This window comes from Calypte anna, chromosome Z (genome assembly GCF_003957555.1).
Source record: "Calypte anna isolate BGI_N300 chromosome Z, bCalAnn1_v1.p, whole genome shotgun sequence".
Classification (NCBI taxonomy): Eukaryota; Metazoa; Chordata; class Aves; order Apodiformes; family Trochilidae; genus Calypte; species Calypte anna.
In genome coordinates this window covers 37414577-37431412 of record NC_044274.1, presented here as the reverse complement: position 1 = coordinate 37431412, position 16836 = coordinate 37414577, and the positions used below count along the sequence as shown (strand labels likewise).

At 36.4% G+C, this 16836-nt stretch overlaps 1 protein-coding gene across 1 annotated transcript in view; it reads right to left on the bottom strand.

Moving 5' to 3' along the window:
- The window catches only part of PRUNE2 (prune homolog 2 with BCH domain), a 134125-nt gene that overhangs the window by 9634 nt on the left and 107655 nt on the right, over positions 1 to 16836 (bottom strand). Inside the window, exons 10-13 of the mRNA XM_030467344.1 lie at positions 11847 to 11926; positions 10840 to 11040; positions 5546 to 5722; positions 3387 to 3489 (exon numbers count right to left, since the gene is read on the bottom strand). Coding sequence (XP_030323204.1) covers positions 3387 to 3489; positions 5546 to 5722; positions 10840 to 11040; positions 11847 to 11926 — 561 coding nt within the window. The remainder of the gene's footprint in view (positions 1 to 3386; positions 3490 to 5545; positions 5723 to 10839; positions 11041 to 11846; positions 11927 to 16836) is intronic.

The following is a 16836-nucleotide window of genomic DNA, read 5'->3' as shown; positions in this document are numbered from 1 at the left end:
GTCTTACCTACATCTTCAGAAATACATGGTTTACTTACAAAGACAGAGTTTCATACTGAGTTTTCAAATCTCACAGGTGACTGCTTTTTCTTAAAAGGGCATGAAATAATGAGATTTTGAAAGGGAGAGCATAGCAGGACCATGTCAGGTTCCAGGAACTTCTGAGACTTTAACTGTTGAGTAGCTTATTTTCACTATTGCCATGTTTGTTCAATGCAAAAATAGTAAGGGTCAGAAGATACTTGTCTATGATTTTTGTGATCCTCACACTACTGTTACTGAGTCTGTGGCTGCCAAATGCAAATCCTTTGAATCTCAAGGCTAATAAAATTTGTCCCTTAACCTAACTTCTAAGGGGACAGAACACCCCATGGAATCACTTTGTTTTGTGAGCAAAACACTCCAACCACTCATTAAATGCCTCAGCTGGGCAATGATAATTCAGATGCAAGACTGATCTTGGGGCCAAATTCACCTTACCTAGAAGAGCACAACACTCAGTCAAATGAAAGGGTAGCTTTACATTTCAGCAATCTGTACCCTGCTTGGGAGCTGTTCATCACAAAGAGTGTTCAAATTGTTCTCTCTACTATCCAGCCCCAAGGCATGGCTATGTAAAAACTACAGTGAAAAATTATGCATTACACCTTAAAAACCTGGATACCTGAGTGTGTTCCCTACAGAAGGCAGCTCTATACCTGAGAATAATGCCTCCTTTCACACGTGTATAGGAATGACAATCTAATCTAACACTTAAATTCCCTAAGGTGCAAAGAAAAGTAGGAAATCTAGTTCTAACCAAAGGGAGTGATATTTTACCTGGACATGAAGTAGGCAGCCAATAACTGCACTTGATAAATCCCATCTAAATTACAACTTACTCAATGATTTTCACTGCTCTCTTTGTCACATTGGACTTGTGCATTCCCTGACAGTTTAAAGGCTGTCTAACAGGGAAATATTGACATGAGGAATTATATGGGCATTCTGATGCAGAAGGTTTAATTCAACTGAACCTACTGACTATTTGAGAGTTTGTAAAATTAGTCTTTCCCAGAGGACATAACACATAGTGCTTTAAAGGTATGTTGACACTGGAAAATATAGAAGAGTTGGTGTAAGGATTTCTAAAAACACTACAGTTAGAGAAACAGAGACAGTCTGAAAAATGTCTACGTTTGTCCAGCTGCAAAAGGCATTGTGAATACAAATAATCCATTATAACGTGCCTATTTCTCATTGGAAATAAGAGGAGTATTATGACAAAAAGGAATCTGCTAGTTTTTCAGTCACATCACACTTTCAGCCAATAGCTCTTATTCACAGTGGGCTGAATTAGACCGCTTGCTGTTTTAGGGATGCTGAGCTATCTAGCAAATCTTAACTAATCGGTAATTTGTTATTAATGGTAATGTCTTTATTATTTGAAAAGATGGTCAGAATTTTTCTCATTGTTTAAAAGAATTCTCTCCCTCTGAAAGAAAGAAGTCCTGGTTTAGAATTTCAAAGTGTAGCTTTTCAAGCTGTGATTCTCTTAACAGCTTTTAATGTCTAGACTGTATCAGGCAGCCAGAAAGGAAACAGTGGAATTTTCTGTGTGGATCTGCATCATCTAGAAGTACTGTAGACGATGCTGTCTCAAAGAGTTTCGGGCCAAACCCAACTCTTCCAAGACACGTTTTACAGGATTAGTCAAGGTAACAAATAGAAACAAGGTAACTGAAAATGTGCAGAGAATCCAGAAGGGAAAAAAAAAAACCCCACAGAACTCATGAACAACTAAGGACAGCTGTCAATCTGAAACTTACATACTTATATGCTCATATACTAGATGTGCACAGTCATCTATCAGAAACAAAAAAATGCATTTGGCAACGTACAGTTCTCTCCAGACTCCTATATAATCCAGTAGTAAATAATTCACAAATATTTAAATACATTATTATCAGACATTTTGTAAACTATTGCACTCTCTCTATTTCAATGCAATTAATAGGCTTGCAACTGAAAGAAAGGGATGATCTGATTTTCCCTTTTCTTGTTGTCTTACAGAGGACCAAGAGTCTGTATGCCTTAAAATGAACAGAAGGCTCACAGTCCACCAGAACTCTCTTCTATACCATACCCCCAGAAAAAGACAGTGAATCATAAAACTGACTTTGGAAATATTCTCAAGTGATGTGGAAAAGTCTCTTAAGGCTTGAAAAAGCTTTCCCTGCAAAGTCCACTTACCACCAGCTTTAACAATGAATAAATGTGCTGGGCAGCAAGAAAGAACAACTATTTAATGTAAGTCATGGATACTTCATCTTTGCTCCTTAGTTACCCAATTAAAGCCACTGTAGTAACTCCTCCCCTCTAAGTCACTGGACATCGTGTACTTAGTTACTGTACATGATATGGAGGTCCTAGAGACTCTACTAGAGAAATTCAAGTAGATAGACAAATGCTTGGTCGGATCTGGAACTGAAGCACTCTTGTTTTTCACATGTAGACAGAATGTTGAAGACCCTGTCTGTCACCATGTGCATCTTCAGGGACTGGAGTTGTTTAGGAAAACTGGATCTGTGCTCTTGGTGCCTTGTGAGCTATGAAGACAAAGCCTCTACTGGCTTTAGAAATTACTCTTTGGGTTCTAGTATAGAAAATGCTGGAACTGTTGTTTTTTTGAAGAGCTGTAAATGGAAGTAGTTGGAAGCACTCCCAGGAAGTGCTGCCTTCACAATTTTTGGCTGCCAAAGCAAGGTGTTATTAGAAGTAATTTTCCTGTGATAAATTTGGATTCATATGGTCAAATCTGTGTCCTGCCTAAATGGCCCCTGCAACTTATTACTGAATCAGAAGCAGCTGAAGTCAGGAAAAATAGTTAGAGCTGTTTGTGTCAGCAGATGCCATTTATACTGTATTTTTAAAACAAGAGTCACAAAATGGCCTTGTGACTCTCAAACACAGTCACAGCACATATGAAAAATACAGTGATACATCATGATAATATGTAACAAAAACCAGTGAAAACCAGTCTGGTGGCCTTAGTCCCTACTGATTGTTCTAAGCAAGGACTGGAAATCACTAGTGAAACAGTGCCATGACTAAAGGCATGGCTAGAAGAGAAGCTGAAGACACTGCATTCATTGACATTTAGGGAGATGCTACTTGTCAGATTTGGTGTTGGCAAATATGCCTTAATTTGAGAGGGTGAGCAGGAAAAGAATACCAAAATAATACTCCAGTGAACAGTTTACCTAAAACTGCTATTTTCCTTGTCATTCATACCACACCCCTTCTAATGACCAAAATTACTGCTTAATTAAAGACAGGTTATCTCTCAATATATAATTATTCAGTATAAACTCAAAAGACTGTCACACTGCTCACATATCACTCACAGGAAAAGATTTTCCATGACATAGTTGTAATCAGCTCGACTGCTGTCTGGCAAAAAACATGCTGCAAACACAATGATAGCATTCAGACCATCACCATAGTATCCTGTGAAAAAAGGGAAAAGACATTTTTATCTTTGTCAAAGGCTCTTAACAATAGGAATTTAAAAAAGAAATCTCAAAGTCCTGGAATAGAGTGATTATGTCTGCTGCTGAAGAAAACTGAAAATGGAAAAATTATGGACAAGTGATAAGGAAGTAGGATATAGTCAGTTACAGTGAATTCCTGAAAAACACACCTGGAGTAATGATTAGGAAACATTCTACAAAGTCTAGCAAAAAAAACCCAACCCTTATTCTACTTTGTAAGTTATACAAACTTATCTGAACTCCTAGTACACTAAATCTCCATAGCAATCATGCTGAGTGCTCATCCTACACTGAAGATCAAGGGACTAGAGAAAATATCCTGTTTGTTACTCTGTATCTTTTGAATGATGTTTCTCTGAAGTCTTGCATCCAGTATCAGTTATCTAATGCAGCTCCAATGGCCTCAGAATATTACAACTACACCCCACTATACCTTACAGCTTCTGGGAACTGGTTAAATCCATTGCTGCAAGTTTTATATACAATACTTACTTACCTAGGACACTGCAGTTGTCAGATACTGGCATGCTCTGGGCTGTACTACTGCCTACTGATAGCTGTAAACCTCAAACCTTCAGCACTACTGCTCTCAGGTCCAGAACAGTTGCTTGTTACACAAAAATCCCGCAATGCTGGTGGTTAATTACTGCTGGTTAATCTTCCCCCCAGTCCTTTACAGATGCCACAAATTTCTGTATTATTAACAAATACAAAACACTCCTGCATTTCACAGAATCACAGAATGCTTTGGGTGCGAAGGCCCTTGAAGATCACTGAGTTCCAAACTCCCTGCCACGGGCAGCGATGCCTTACTCAAACCCATCCAACTCGGCCTTGAACACTTCCAGGGAGGGTGAATTTCAGTGGAAAGTTTTGCTTAAAAGATGCTTGTAATCAGGTGGCAGTCAATCAAGATGCTCTAGAACTAGTTGTAGGTAGACAGCACTAATGACACAGATATAGCTCAGTATACTAAGAGAATTACTTGAAAGCCTTTCAAAAGAGGAAAAAACTAACTAGGAGAAACTAACTGTGAGGGAGAGACCATAATGTTTATGAAGGAAACCCTGAATATCCTTTGGAAATAGGAACACATTCCCGACAAAATTAAGTGATATTGCTTGCACCTATACAACACTTCCATAAGGCGATTTTAAGACTTTCACAGTGTTTTTTGGATACTAAAAAGAAGTATCCAAGCCCAACTCAAATGCTTGTAGAATTTCTTGCATTGTAGACAGATGCACAAAGCAAAATTCTCTGTGGAAATTCAGAGTTAATACACAATAATACTTAATAATACACAATAATAATTAATACTACCTCTGAGGTTAGGAAGCAGATGAGCAAAGGAGACACTGTAGTGAACACAAAGTTGTTTTCCTATCTTAAATATTTTCCTTGATATGCTATAACTACCAACAAATTATGTCAAAAAACTTTAAAACAGTTGCTGGTGAAACGCTGCTGACAACTACAAAGGACAAGAAAATAATATAAGGAGCTTAGCCAGATGAAAGAAGCCCCAAGGAAAACTATGAGTTCTTTTAATTGTCCACTTTACTTATTTAGATTTGTGTACCCACATACTTAGTTGGACAAACCATAAAGCACAATACTTCCTCATACAAAGGTTTTTGCCAAAATCCACAGAATAAAGTTTTAATTTTTTTTTCTATTTTCTAAGACAGTTTAAGCTGTCTGATTGTTATGACCAGATTTTTAATAATATTGGCTTAATATTAGGCCAATAATATTGACGTAATATTGACCAGCTTGTTACATACATATGTATGTCAGTTTATTTTTTGCTCCTGAAATGGCTTTGTATTTAAATATTCATTAGCCATTGCCACACTGAATTGAAAACCAGGTTGATTTCAGACATGGCTGAAAAATAAGCTCTTCCCCCCCTTGCCAGTATGATAGTTGAACAAAGCCAGAAATAAACCATGTTCAATAAAGCATGACTTTTTTACACCAACCTAAAAATGTATTCATGGTTTTCTTACCTCCATGTGAAATGACCTTTTTGTAAGGTTCAATGACTTTCATATCAATTCTTTGTTCTTGTTCTCCAATAATCACTGTTCTCCATAACCTGTTGTCCTCTCGCTCCTCTTCAGCAGTGTACTCTGGAATTGATTCAGACTCCTCCTGGGAAGCATCCTTAGCAGTAGTCTGCTCTTCTGAAAAATAAAAGTGTATGTACATATTAGATCATTCTGTAAAAGCTGTAAATATTTTCACTGTTACATACATTTGAAATGGATTATTCAACTGGATTTTTACAGCACTATCCTGGATATGCACTGGTACAAATAAGAGCAGAATTTGGTCAGCTAACAGTTAGAAAGTGAGAAGCTCACAGGTTTTTTAAAAAACTTTTCATCATTATGAACATAAAAAGAACTGCAGTGATTATTGCTATACAAAGTATCACTATGGGATTTTTGCATCCAGTCAGTAAAACTGATCATCTGCTCTGTACTGCACTGTAGGTTTTTAAAAATCTTTGTGTAGCGGGTATGAGAACCATATTCAAAAGCATAATAGGGAACTAAATATGAACACAGTGATGCTTCTTGTGTAGACAGGAATTACCACAAAGCTACAGGTTCTCAAGTTTCCCCAGCTTGTCTCCAAAACTCTTCACATCTGGTTCCAGCAAATATGAAGTTTTCTTCCCATCTTCCTCTGCTTCAGTCATGATATAATGCTGACTCCTCATATATATTAAGCAAAATATTTGCCTGCCTCAGGGCCTTTCAGTTGAGATGAAATACCAGATCCCTTCCAGAAATGAAGAACAGAGCAATCTGGCTTGTTCATACCAGCACCCATGAGAGACAAGGTACATGTAGTACATAGATACAATAATCATAATAAATAAACTGCATGGATAACAAGAGACCATGAAATCTTACAGCACAGTCTCTCTGCTGGATACTCTTAGCTTCTGAAAAGCTGTGAAGTAATTGAGAGAATCCAAATTTCCATTACATGTTGACAAGATGCTCTTAACAACAAATTGAACTGCCTTCCAGTTTTTCAAAATTAAGAGCTGCTCCACAGAGAAAGTGACATGAAAACTGACTCTGCCTGCATCTGGAATAATTTAATTTCCTTCTTTAAGTACTGCTGCAACATACTGGGTTTTTTCCATGGGGGGAAAAAAAAATTATCCCTCTTACTGTTATTCCTACTGAGGCACCTTTGCTTTATGGATGTTTGCATATTTTTAATTTATCTTCATAGTAAAGATTCTATACATTTTATGCATTACACATACTTGAAGCAAACAAACAAAATCAGCTGTTTACTATGAAGTATTATTCTGGCTCTACAGTCATAATTATAAGAGCAGAATTTTATCAAAGAAATAAGTAAGTGAGACAACAGTAAGTAAAGCTATCTTGAGACAAGTAATGACATACAAAATGAAGAAAAGAAGAAAAGAACTTCATAGATGTCCTCAGACCTTTCTATTATTGGTATACCTTGGGATGAGTCTATAATTAATGCTGTTTCTTGAACTATGCATACAAATAAAAGTTCATGATACTTTAAACTCAGCAATTTATTATGAGAACTAAATAACTTATATTTATGAAATCACGAATAAGATCATGTATTATGTATATATGACACATATCTACACATAAAACCTGTGGGCACATACATACATGTTTACTGACTAATAATTTGTAAAACTGATTTCTGTAACAAAACATATCAGTGTTTCCATCAGATTTGTTAGGAATATCAAGTTCTTCAAAACAGAAATAAAGTTTTGAACTTCAAAAAAAAAATTAGGTTGAGCACACATTTGTTGTTACAGTATTACTAATGAAGTGTGAGTTTCTACTGTCAAGTGTCTTTTATTTTCTGCCCCTAAACCAAAGTATTACTATGGAATTATACTGTCAGAGGGTTCCTCTCTCTGAGGCAACAAAAGCTGAGCTTATCACCAATTCTTGTCTTTATCTAATCCCTACATGCTTGAATCTTGCAAGAAAGCAGTAATATTTCGGCCCTTACCTCAATGTTTAACTAGCACATGAATTAAAAGAATATTTCATTTAAACTGTAGTAGTGGTGGAAACATGGGTGGAAGATGAAGAAATACATACATGTGCATATGTAAGGTGAAAACTTTATTTTCCTCAGGAACTGAAAATAAAGAGAGTTTGAGATCTAAGGTTGGGAAGAAGAACAGAATGTGAAATGTGATTTTTTTCAAGTAAACTATTTCTAATTGGTTTAACAGTTGCTGCTTGGTAGACTACGTACTGTGAAACTGAAGTATGTATTCATGCCTTCCCAGAGCACAATGTTCAATACTACACTTAGCATTCAGTTTTGATATATCACATATCCTGTTACACTGGAAACAAGCTTACAAAATGCATAGTCTTGTTGTCCCTAGATATCAGTGCTATTTTGCATGATGTTAATCTTGTGAAGGGGAGCAATATAAAAACCACATGCATGCAGTCAAGCTATGTGAACTTTGGCCAGTCATTACAAGATCATCCATTCTTTTAAGGATATAGGGTCCCCATGGGATGCTATTATGCAGCTCAGGCACAGTCAGAATAGATAGCTGGGATTATCAGAACAGCCTAGGAAACCTGTCTAGTCAGCTGGCTCCTCAGAGGGTGGAAAGAGCATAGCTGAGGGAAAGAAATATAGCTGGCAGAACATCTAGTGAAAAGAGAATGAGCTAGGCCACTGCCAGACTAGCACTGAAATTGTATTCAGGGTTTGGTAATTCTTTATTTTTTTTTTGTGATGCAAAAATGATGTAAAAAGATCAAAGAGATTCTGATAAAACTTACAGTGCTGGAACTGTCAAATGAACAATTTTTTATAGAAACAGCACTATGCCACCTTCTCCTGAAGGCTTTGCTGCCTGATGTGTTGATCTGGCACTGAAAAATGCACCAGTGTGAAATTCAGAAAGTTAATGAACATTTGGAGACAAAATAATAAGCAGTCTTTTACATTCCAGACAATGGTGATGTGATGCCTTCATCTATATTCACATACAGTTTTCAGAAACCCATTTTTTATGTCATGTAATATAACTACCATAAAAGTTTCTTTCAAAAACAAGAACAGGTTGTGATAGACAATGTTTAAAGGCAAGATATCAATGGAAAAAAAAAAATCTCCTGTGAAACAGATGATAGGCTGCTCGCTAAATAAATCAGGAGCTGGTTTAAGACAAGTACTTTAGTATTTCAGCTCTCATCTATTTTCTTGCATACTGCAGTTGTGACAATTCTTCATCCTTCCTTTAAACAAATGGATTTCAGTACTTTTTACATTACAGAGCCACCAGTTTTCAGTGATATGATGCATCATGGCAACTTATTTTGTTGTTTTTCTCAGCTGCATTTTACAGTTCAGATGGACTTTCAACAGCCTGAACATGATGAACTAAAAATCACTGCTCCTTACAGCCTCAACAGCTACGTTTTCTCAGTGTTTACTTCCTTGGGTTTGGCACAACAGTCTAGAAACACTGATCTGTGGGAGAATATGAGTATTATTAGCAGCTGAGTTCACCACTGATTAACAGTACAGTCAGATAAGTACAAAGACAGCAATACCGTATAAATAAACCATTCTGCACTAGTTCTTAAGACTATATTTGCACCTTTCATATTAATATACTATATACTTCTTTTATTTTGATCAAATGGGCTTTTTTTTTAATTTCCTACTCTATGTTCTTGGGAGAATCAGTGGAAGATATTTTGTTGAATAATTATGTCTAAAATCAAACTACCTGTAAGACCTGTAAGAATGAACCGAAAAAAAAAAGGCACTTTGAGTCCTTCACATGGGAGTTTGGGGAAACTAGTCCAACGTTAGCAATTGAATCAATTGTCACTTTCAGAAAACAAAAAAAGCCAGGAGAAAATTTTGCCACAAATATAACTGCCACAGAAATCACTGGAGTTGAATTTATTTACTTGAGGGCTTAAAGCAATATCTGTTCCTCCACCTAAAGAGATTTTCACTCTCACAAACTGCAAGAACATGTTACCCCGCTTGTGAGTACGTGTGTGTGAGTGTGTTCATGTGTGTCCTGGTTTTAAGCTTTGCTACAAAATGTTCTAACCATCAAGCAGCTCATCATAATGCTCTGCTTACACCCATTAGGAAATCAGCCTTTTAATGAAAAGTCACATTAGAGTTGCTTATGCATGACTGAGTACATAGTAATGCCTCTTTAGCAATACCTATTAAGCTGTTCAGAAGAGCATACAATTTTTACATTATAGTGACCTCACTATCAGTAGAGATTTTAAGTGCAAGGGAAAGTTGAGTTTAAATGTATCAGTTTTTAAAGTTTCTTTCTGTTGTAGATTGTAAGATGGTCAAATAGTTAGTTATCTTTATGTATTCACATAAGTTATAGTTCTTACATGGGTATTAAGATAGGAGCAAGGAATGAGTGTTAACACCTTACTTCATGTATCACAAAGGTAAGTCGAATGAGTAAGACAGTGCAAAACAATTTTACCACACATGACAGAGAATCATTAATGTACAAAGTGAAGCATTCATTGCACACCTCAGTGTATTTCTATACTGTGTATCTAGCCCTACTGAGAAAGCAGTCCTTTCTTTATATTTAAATATATTTATAGTTAAATTGGTGGAATGAGGAATTGTTCCATCACCTGAGCTAGCCCCACCATACCATATGCATGTCTTCCACATCTCACCTCTTCAACCACATCTAGGAATAAAAAAAGCCTTTCTCACTAACAAAAGACCTCCTTCACTGCACTGTGTCTTCTTCATTTATATACTGTAAGGTCTTTCATGCAGCTTACTTCAGCCAACATACTTTGCAGAAGGTTATTTCCCTAAGTACTGCTGCCATAAATGTAACCTAGAGCTGGCCAGAGCTGCACAAAGGTGCAATTAGCTGTAGTGGTCTCTACAACAAACAAGACCTTCTTTCTCCTTCTTGAACAACCCTTTTCAGTCAAGACCTATGTTACTGAACAAAGACAGAACTTTGAATCAGATTCTTTTTAACTAGCTGTTCCTTTTTTGTCCGATCATCTGAATTATTTCTTTCAGTATGCTGCTGTAAAAATGTGTTACTTTACACAGGGGAGGAAAGGTTAAAAAAACAGCAGACAGTAAAACTATCTGAACACCTAGTATTAATACTCAAATGCTTTAACCATATTCAGAGCCTGATGGACATAAGACTGTTTATGTAAGCAGTAAAGAAAGAAGCAGAGATGAAATCTACATTTACAATCTAAAACTTTACCTTGTCCGGTGTATTCAAAAGAGTCTGCTTCATCAGGAGTGTCAAGGTCATCTACATTGATGTCAATTTCATCTGGCGTATCCAAATTATCATCAGAAAGTACAGACCCTTCACTCTGGTCCAGAGAGAGATTGATATTTGGAGCAGTGAGCTTTATCCTTCTGGGATTGGAACCATTAAGATCAAGAGAATTGGGTGGTTCTGTAAAGGGGAGAAAAAACAGTTTAATCTTCTCTGAAAATAATGAATCTCCCAGATATTAAGAACCACCTTCAAATACACTGTGTCAGGTACATTTTACTAACACCAAGCCATTTAAGGCCACCTAACATAACACAAATATAACATGAAAAATCCACATTCACTTTTTGCAAAGATGAAAATCAATCCTTGCATATGCAATGACACACAGTGTATAAAATTTTAAAGAGCACTATACCAATAATTTGAATTATGAACCAAGATATTTCTCAATCCTGGCAAAATTCATATGAGTGAAAAAACCCTATAAATAGTGTTTTCTTATGCATTTACTGCTATCTGAATGGTGCTGATTTGCAAGTAGATGTCTGTAATTTTAACTTTATAGTAACATTGTACACAAAAATAGTTCTTAGTTTCTTGGTTGGTCCTAAATAAAAGTAGACAAAAGACAAAGGGTAGGTATGGCTTTGCCTATTGTCACTGCACTGTGCAGCACATTTCAAGCTGTTATGTCTGAAGTATTCTAACGCTTACTTACACAGTGGCCAAATACAAGATAAATAAAGACTACTTACACTTAGCAAGGACTAAGCAACTGCTGACAACAACACACAAGAGAAATTGGCTCTCTACTTATTATTTCTCAAGTGAAGAAGAAAACTGATTAAATAAAGCAAACTTAATGCTTTTCCTTTTTAACACTAAACTGATTCTTTACGAGGACAGAAATACGCTTCTTACTGCATAATTAAATGCCAAGGGATTAAGATATAATTAATAAAATAAATAACAGTTTCTCTCACCAGGTCTCATCTCTGTAGAACTGGGGCTTAACACACCCTCCGCAAAGGGAATGTCCATTCCCACATCCTCTTGAACCAACCTGAGGGGTAAAACACAAAGCAGAATCTGAAAGAGATGCACAAACTGACCTTGCTATCAATGTGGTTCATGTGGTCTCATACAGAACCAAAATCTTACTCATTATAGTCAGTTCAGAAGCCTGATCACAAACTGATGCAAATGAAAAAAAGAACACAGCTGTTGTAATTCTGCCGTGCAGTTCTGACCCCCTTCTTATGGCCTTTTTGGTATAGCCTTTGGAGGGTGAGGGTCATACACAGCTTATTTTACTTGAATCAAGACATGGCACTGAATCATAACTTTCAGGCAAACAGCAATGCTTCTCAGTTTATACAAACTTTTTTTGGTCTTTTGTTGATTGGCAAATCAGACACATGGCTGCAGGGAGCTTCAGCTACTCTTTGTAAACCGCACACCATGTTTAAGGCTTCCCTAACAGTACTTTCAGTGCTGCCAACACAGTTACTGTACAGCAAATAGGAAAAAAAAAATTGATATAATTTGTATTTTAAAATAATTCTGACCCAAATCAGTCATTTTGTAACACTGACACAGTTGACGTCCTCCATGGAAAGAGTACAGAAGCTCAAAAATGAGAACCACAACTACATTACAGATTTTTAAATACCAAAATTTTGCAAAATATCTTACCTAGACTCCATTTTAGGAGAAACAAATTACATTCAAAATACAAGACAAAAGACAAGTAAAAAGGCACCAAGTGGTGAAAATAATAACAAAAGTATTTGTTTCAGGCAGATTGACCTGACCTGTTTAAATATCTGTTTTCTGTGAAAGTATTTTACAAAATGCTCACTGGGAAGGTGGTTCAGTTGCAGACAGGACACAACATTTTACATTTTCAGGACATGATTCATAGGTTTGGCTTGTTTCTCCTGCAGTTTCTTCCTGCCCTTCCTCCTCATGAGGAGTACCTCGTCTTATTGTGTGCAGACAATGCACTTCTGACCATTAGAGTTGGAGTATTTATTCTGTGATTTCTTGTTAATTTCATTTAGATTATTATAGAAAATATACATGTCAGCCTGCCTATAAGTGAGAGAAATGCTTCGCTGTGCTTAAAGTTGCAAAAGATCTTTACCTGAAGCCCCATACCATCAAATTCCAAATACACACAGGCAAACTACTGTCCTCCCACTTCTTCTCTGAGGCCACAGAGAATATAGACAATATAAGCTGGGGTCAAACATATTTGTGATGCTCAACACATGCCCGGCTTGTCTTGCAATAAAAAATTAATTACTAGATTTATCCCCACATACTGTAGAGTACACTTTTCTCAAGGACAGAGATTATACCTTTATTGACTCCTACAAAACATGCCAATTCTGGAATATATTTAATTACTGTCAAATAAGGTTGGAAATATTCTTTCTCTCTGAATACACAATAGCAGAGTAAAGAAACTTGATCAAATTATCTGGCTCATCAATAAAATGAATGGCACAGACTGTCTGTAATGTACCATTTTTTTTCTGCTCTGTAGCATCATCTGTGTTCAGAAGCTGTACAGAAAACTGATACACAGAATGCCATCACAGCTTACTCAGAAAATGTAAGTAAGTCATTAAAGTCTCTGACAGTTTTTTGTGTCTGTTCAATTCACAGTAAAATATGTGGAATTAAGTCTAATTTATTCATCTGAACTTAGCAGAGACAAATCTGAATTTCAACAAAGCACTCTTAGTAGTCAAATACAGTAGGAGGAGTGGAGCAAACAGTGTGGGGAGAGAAGGAATGCTTATTATAAATTTTAAATTCAGATTAAGATTTTATTTGGGGCTTTATTAACCTTTCCAAACATAAATCTATAAAAAATTGCCAGATTAAAGAAGGTCAGCACTACCCAGGTGATGATTTCTGGGTATTCAAGGGTGCATAGCTCAGCTAGAATGAACGCTGGTTTGATTCTACCATATAAGCTGCTCCTTTATGAAACCTCTTACAGCCATTTCACACCACATGACAATTCCCCACTGAACAAGCTTCAGCAATCACAGCAGGAAATTATTTGGAAGGAAATGGTCCTTTTTTAACTTATGTGAAGAGAAAGCTACAGCAAGTTAGTGAATTTTCAGGCTCTGCAGTAAGCCTGTAAAAATGTTTTAGCAGAAGGAAGATCACCTTTCCCCTTCATGATAAGAGCATGACTGAGTTTTATATACTCTGCTCCTGCAGAAAAAGTAACAACTATAATCTGAAAAAAGCAGTTTCCCACAAGTAATCCAGAACATTGAGAGCTGCCTAAAATTTTCACAATATCTGGGATAGAACTATGCTACGTCATGACATTTCTAGAATTTCCTCAAGACTGCTTTTCTCCCCGTGGCATCTTTTAACTTTTTTTAACAAAGTGTTACCTGTGTACGTGGAAGTGGCACTACTGCTTTCTCTAGAATCTCTTACACTTTGACAACACAAATTTAAATGTTTTTCTGCTTTCAGTGGGACCACTAATGCTGAGTTAAACCAGAATTTTACATTATAGGTGTGTTTACAAGGAGAGTACATTTCTAGGGGATTGAAAGATAAATGTGTTTCATGTCTTTTTATTTGCGTTTATTTGCGTTTCTACTGAAATAAAGCTACTGCTGCAGGCAATATGCAGCAGTAATTTGGGATTGCAAGTAGACAGCATCAGAACTTGTCTGAAAACCTCTAACTTTATTTTGATGGCACAGTGTTTCTAATGTCAGTAATCCATATTGTTTATATTGGGATTACTTGATTTGGGAAGTAAGAAGGTTCTTAAAAAAGCTGGGACAATGCACATAGTTAAAAATCAGTTCAAGCCTTTAGCCATAGCATTGCAGACACAAGGTTACCCATTGTATTCTCAGTCACATAAAAGACTAAGAAATTTTGAGGCTGAGATTAGATTCCCCTTTTTAAAATAAAATTATTTATTTTATTTTTTAAAATGGTGTCAGGTTCTCATTTACTGTCAAATTAAGAGTCAATAAGCTTTCCAGAGAAAAGAGAGCTCACTCTGAAGTTAGTCATATTTCTCCAGATCCCTTGTGTTTAATCCAAACAGCTAAAAGACTCCCACGATAAATATATCATAGTATATCTCATAAAAGATATACTCTATGTTCAATGAAAGTTCATATTTTTAAAAAGTCATAGTTAAGATTTGTTCAGTCATAAATTGATTGGCAATACAGGTATCTTTCAAATCTGATGGGCTTAGAAGGCCAGTCACAGGTCATGGCTGCTGTGATATTGCACCTCAACCAATGGCAATGGACTCCCCATCAGTGAAAGAATAAGCAAGATATGGATGAAGTTTGCTTTCTATAGATATAGCTCCCCATTTCCTGATGGATTTGGAAAGCATGCTATGCTGAGTGTCTCAATACCTTGCAGACTAATTTCTGTTTGTGCACAAGTAGGTAGATATTGGCAGGAAACAGAAAAAGTAGTAACATAAGTGACATAAAATGGGACTCCAGAAACTTGAACAACTACCTCCTCTTCCTTTTTTCTGTTGAATATTTAACATTCTTCAAAAATTCTGAATTCCAAAATTCTTGTCTTCCACATAGGAACAACTGATGCCACAAATGATGTGGACAAGAGTATTAAAAAAATAACCTTCTAAAAATATTATTCCTTTTAATAAATGCCCCTTGTTGAAAAAGTAGATTAAGAGTTAATTCAGAAAGCTCCATTCTAATCAGGTATGATTTACTGGATTGATATAAAAAAGGATCTTTCACTCAGAAGAGAGGACAAAGTCAAATAAGCTTTTTGAGTCATAAATTACTTCTTTTATGTGGTACACAGACCAGTCATTTAAGGATCAGCTGCAGTGAGAATCAAATTACTGCATGTTTGCTTTGATAATTCAGGCCTACATACCTGTTCAGAAGTAGCTAAAAAGCCCTGTTTCTGAATGGTGGATCAGAGACAGTTACAAAATTCTCATGAAAGGAAGAGAGGCTGAAGGCTGAAACATATTCTTTCTCTTGGTTCAGACATCCTTCCAGCTCAGTAAGTTAATAATATTTAAATAATTCTCAGTGCCCTCTCAAATCAGTATTTATCAGAAAAAAAAGTTATCCTTCCTGACTTTTCTAGGTACAGCAGCACTCTGCTATTTTGGAAAGAGCATCTCTGAATATTCACAGCAATATGTCATAATCCCTATGGGCTCTACTGCCTCACCCTTGTGTCATATGTGATATATCACCAGTCTCCCAAGATGCTTTGAAGCTATTACATACCAAGAAGTTAAATTCTTTGGTCTAAAATAAATAATCTCTCCAATGGGTGGCTCTGAATTAACACCTACAACCTGCAACATTAACCCACAAGTGAATGTCACTTTTCTATAGTGAATCCCTTCACTCCAACCCACAACTTGCTCACCAGACAGACTTTAAATTTTATGCTCAGTGCAAAAGTTTAAACTGAAGTGGAGCCCACAGCTGGCAAACATATTCCCTAGATAAGTAAATCATGTTTCTTCCATGCTATTCCCTCTATATACAGATATACCTAAATTTTCACAAGGTGCTGAAGGTTTTTATAAATATCAAAGCATAATTAGTAAAAGGAGTGATGTGGATGAATCACCTCAGCTGTTACTACTACATGTATTTTTTTGGGGAACTAAATAGGAGGAGGTGAGGGGAGTCACAAATGAAAAGGTTATTCAGAGACATCTGACTTTTTTTCATATTCTCAAATTCCACGCACTAAACAGGTACATGATGGTCTTGGATGAAGTAAACTTCCTGCTTATAGCCCACTGTCTCACTGGTTTGCAGTAAAAAAACTGATCTGTTTTCTGGAAGGACTGTGAAATTTTAGGTACAAAAACAAGGCCAGGGAGCTGAGGTTCTTCCTCAAGTCACTTTTGCAGAACCTAGGCAGCACAAAGTATTTTTTCTTTGAACCCCT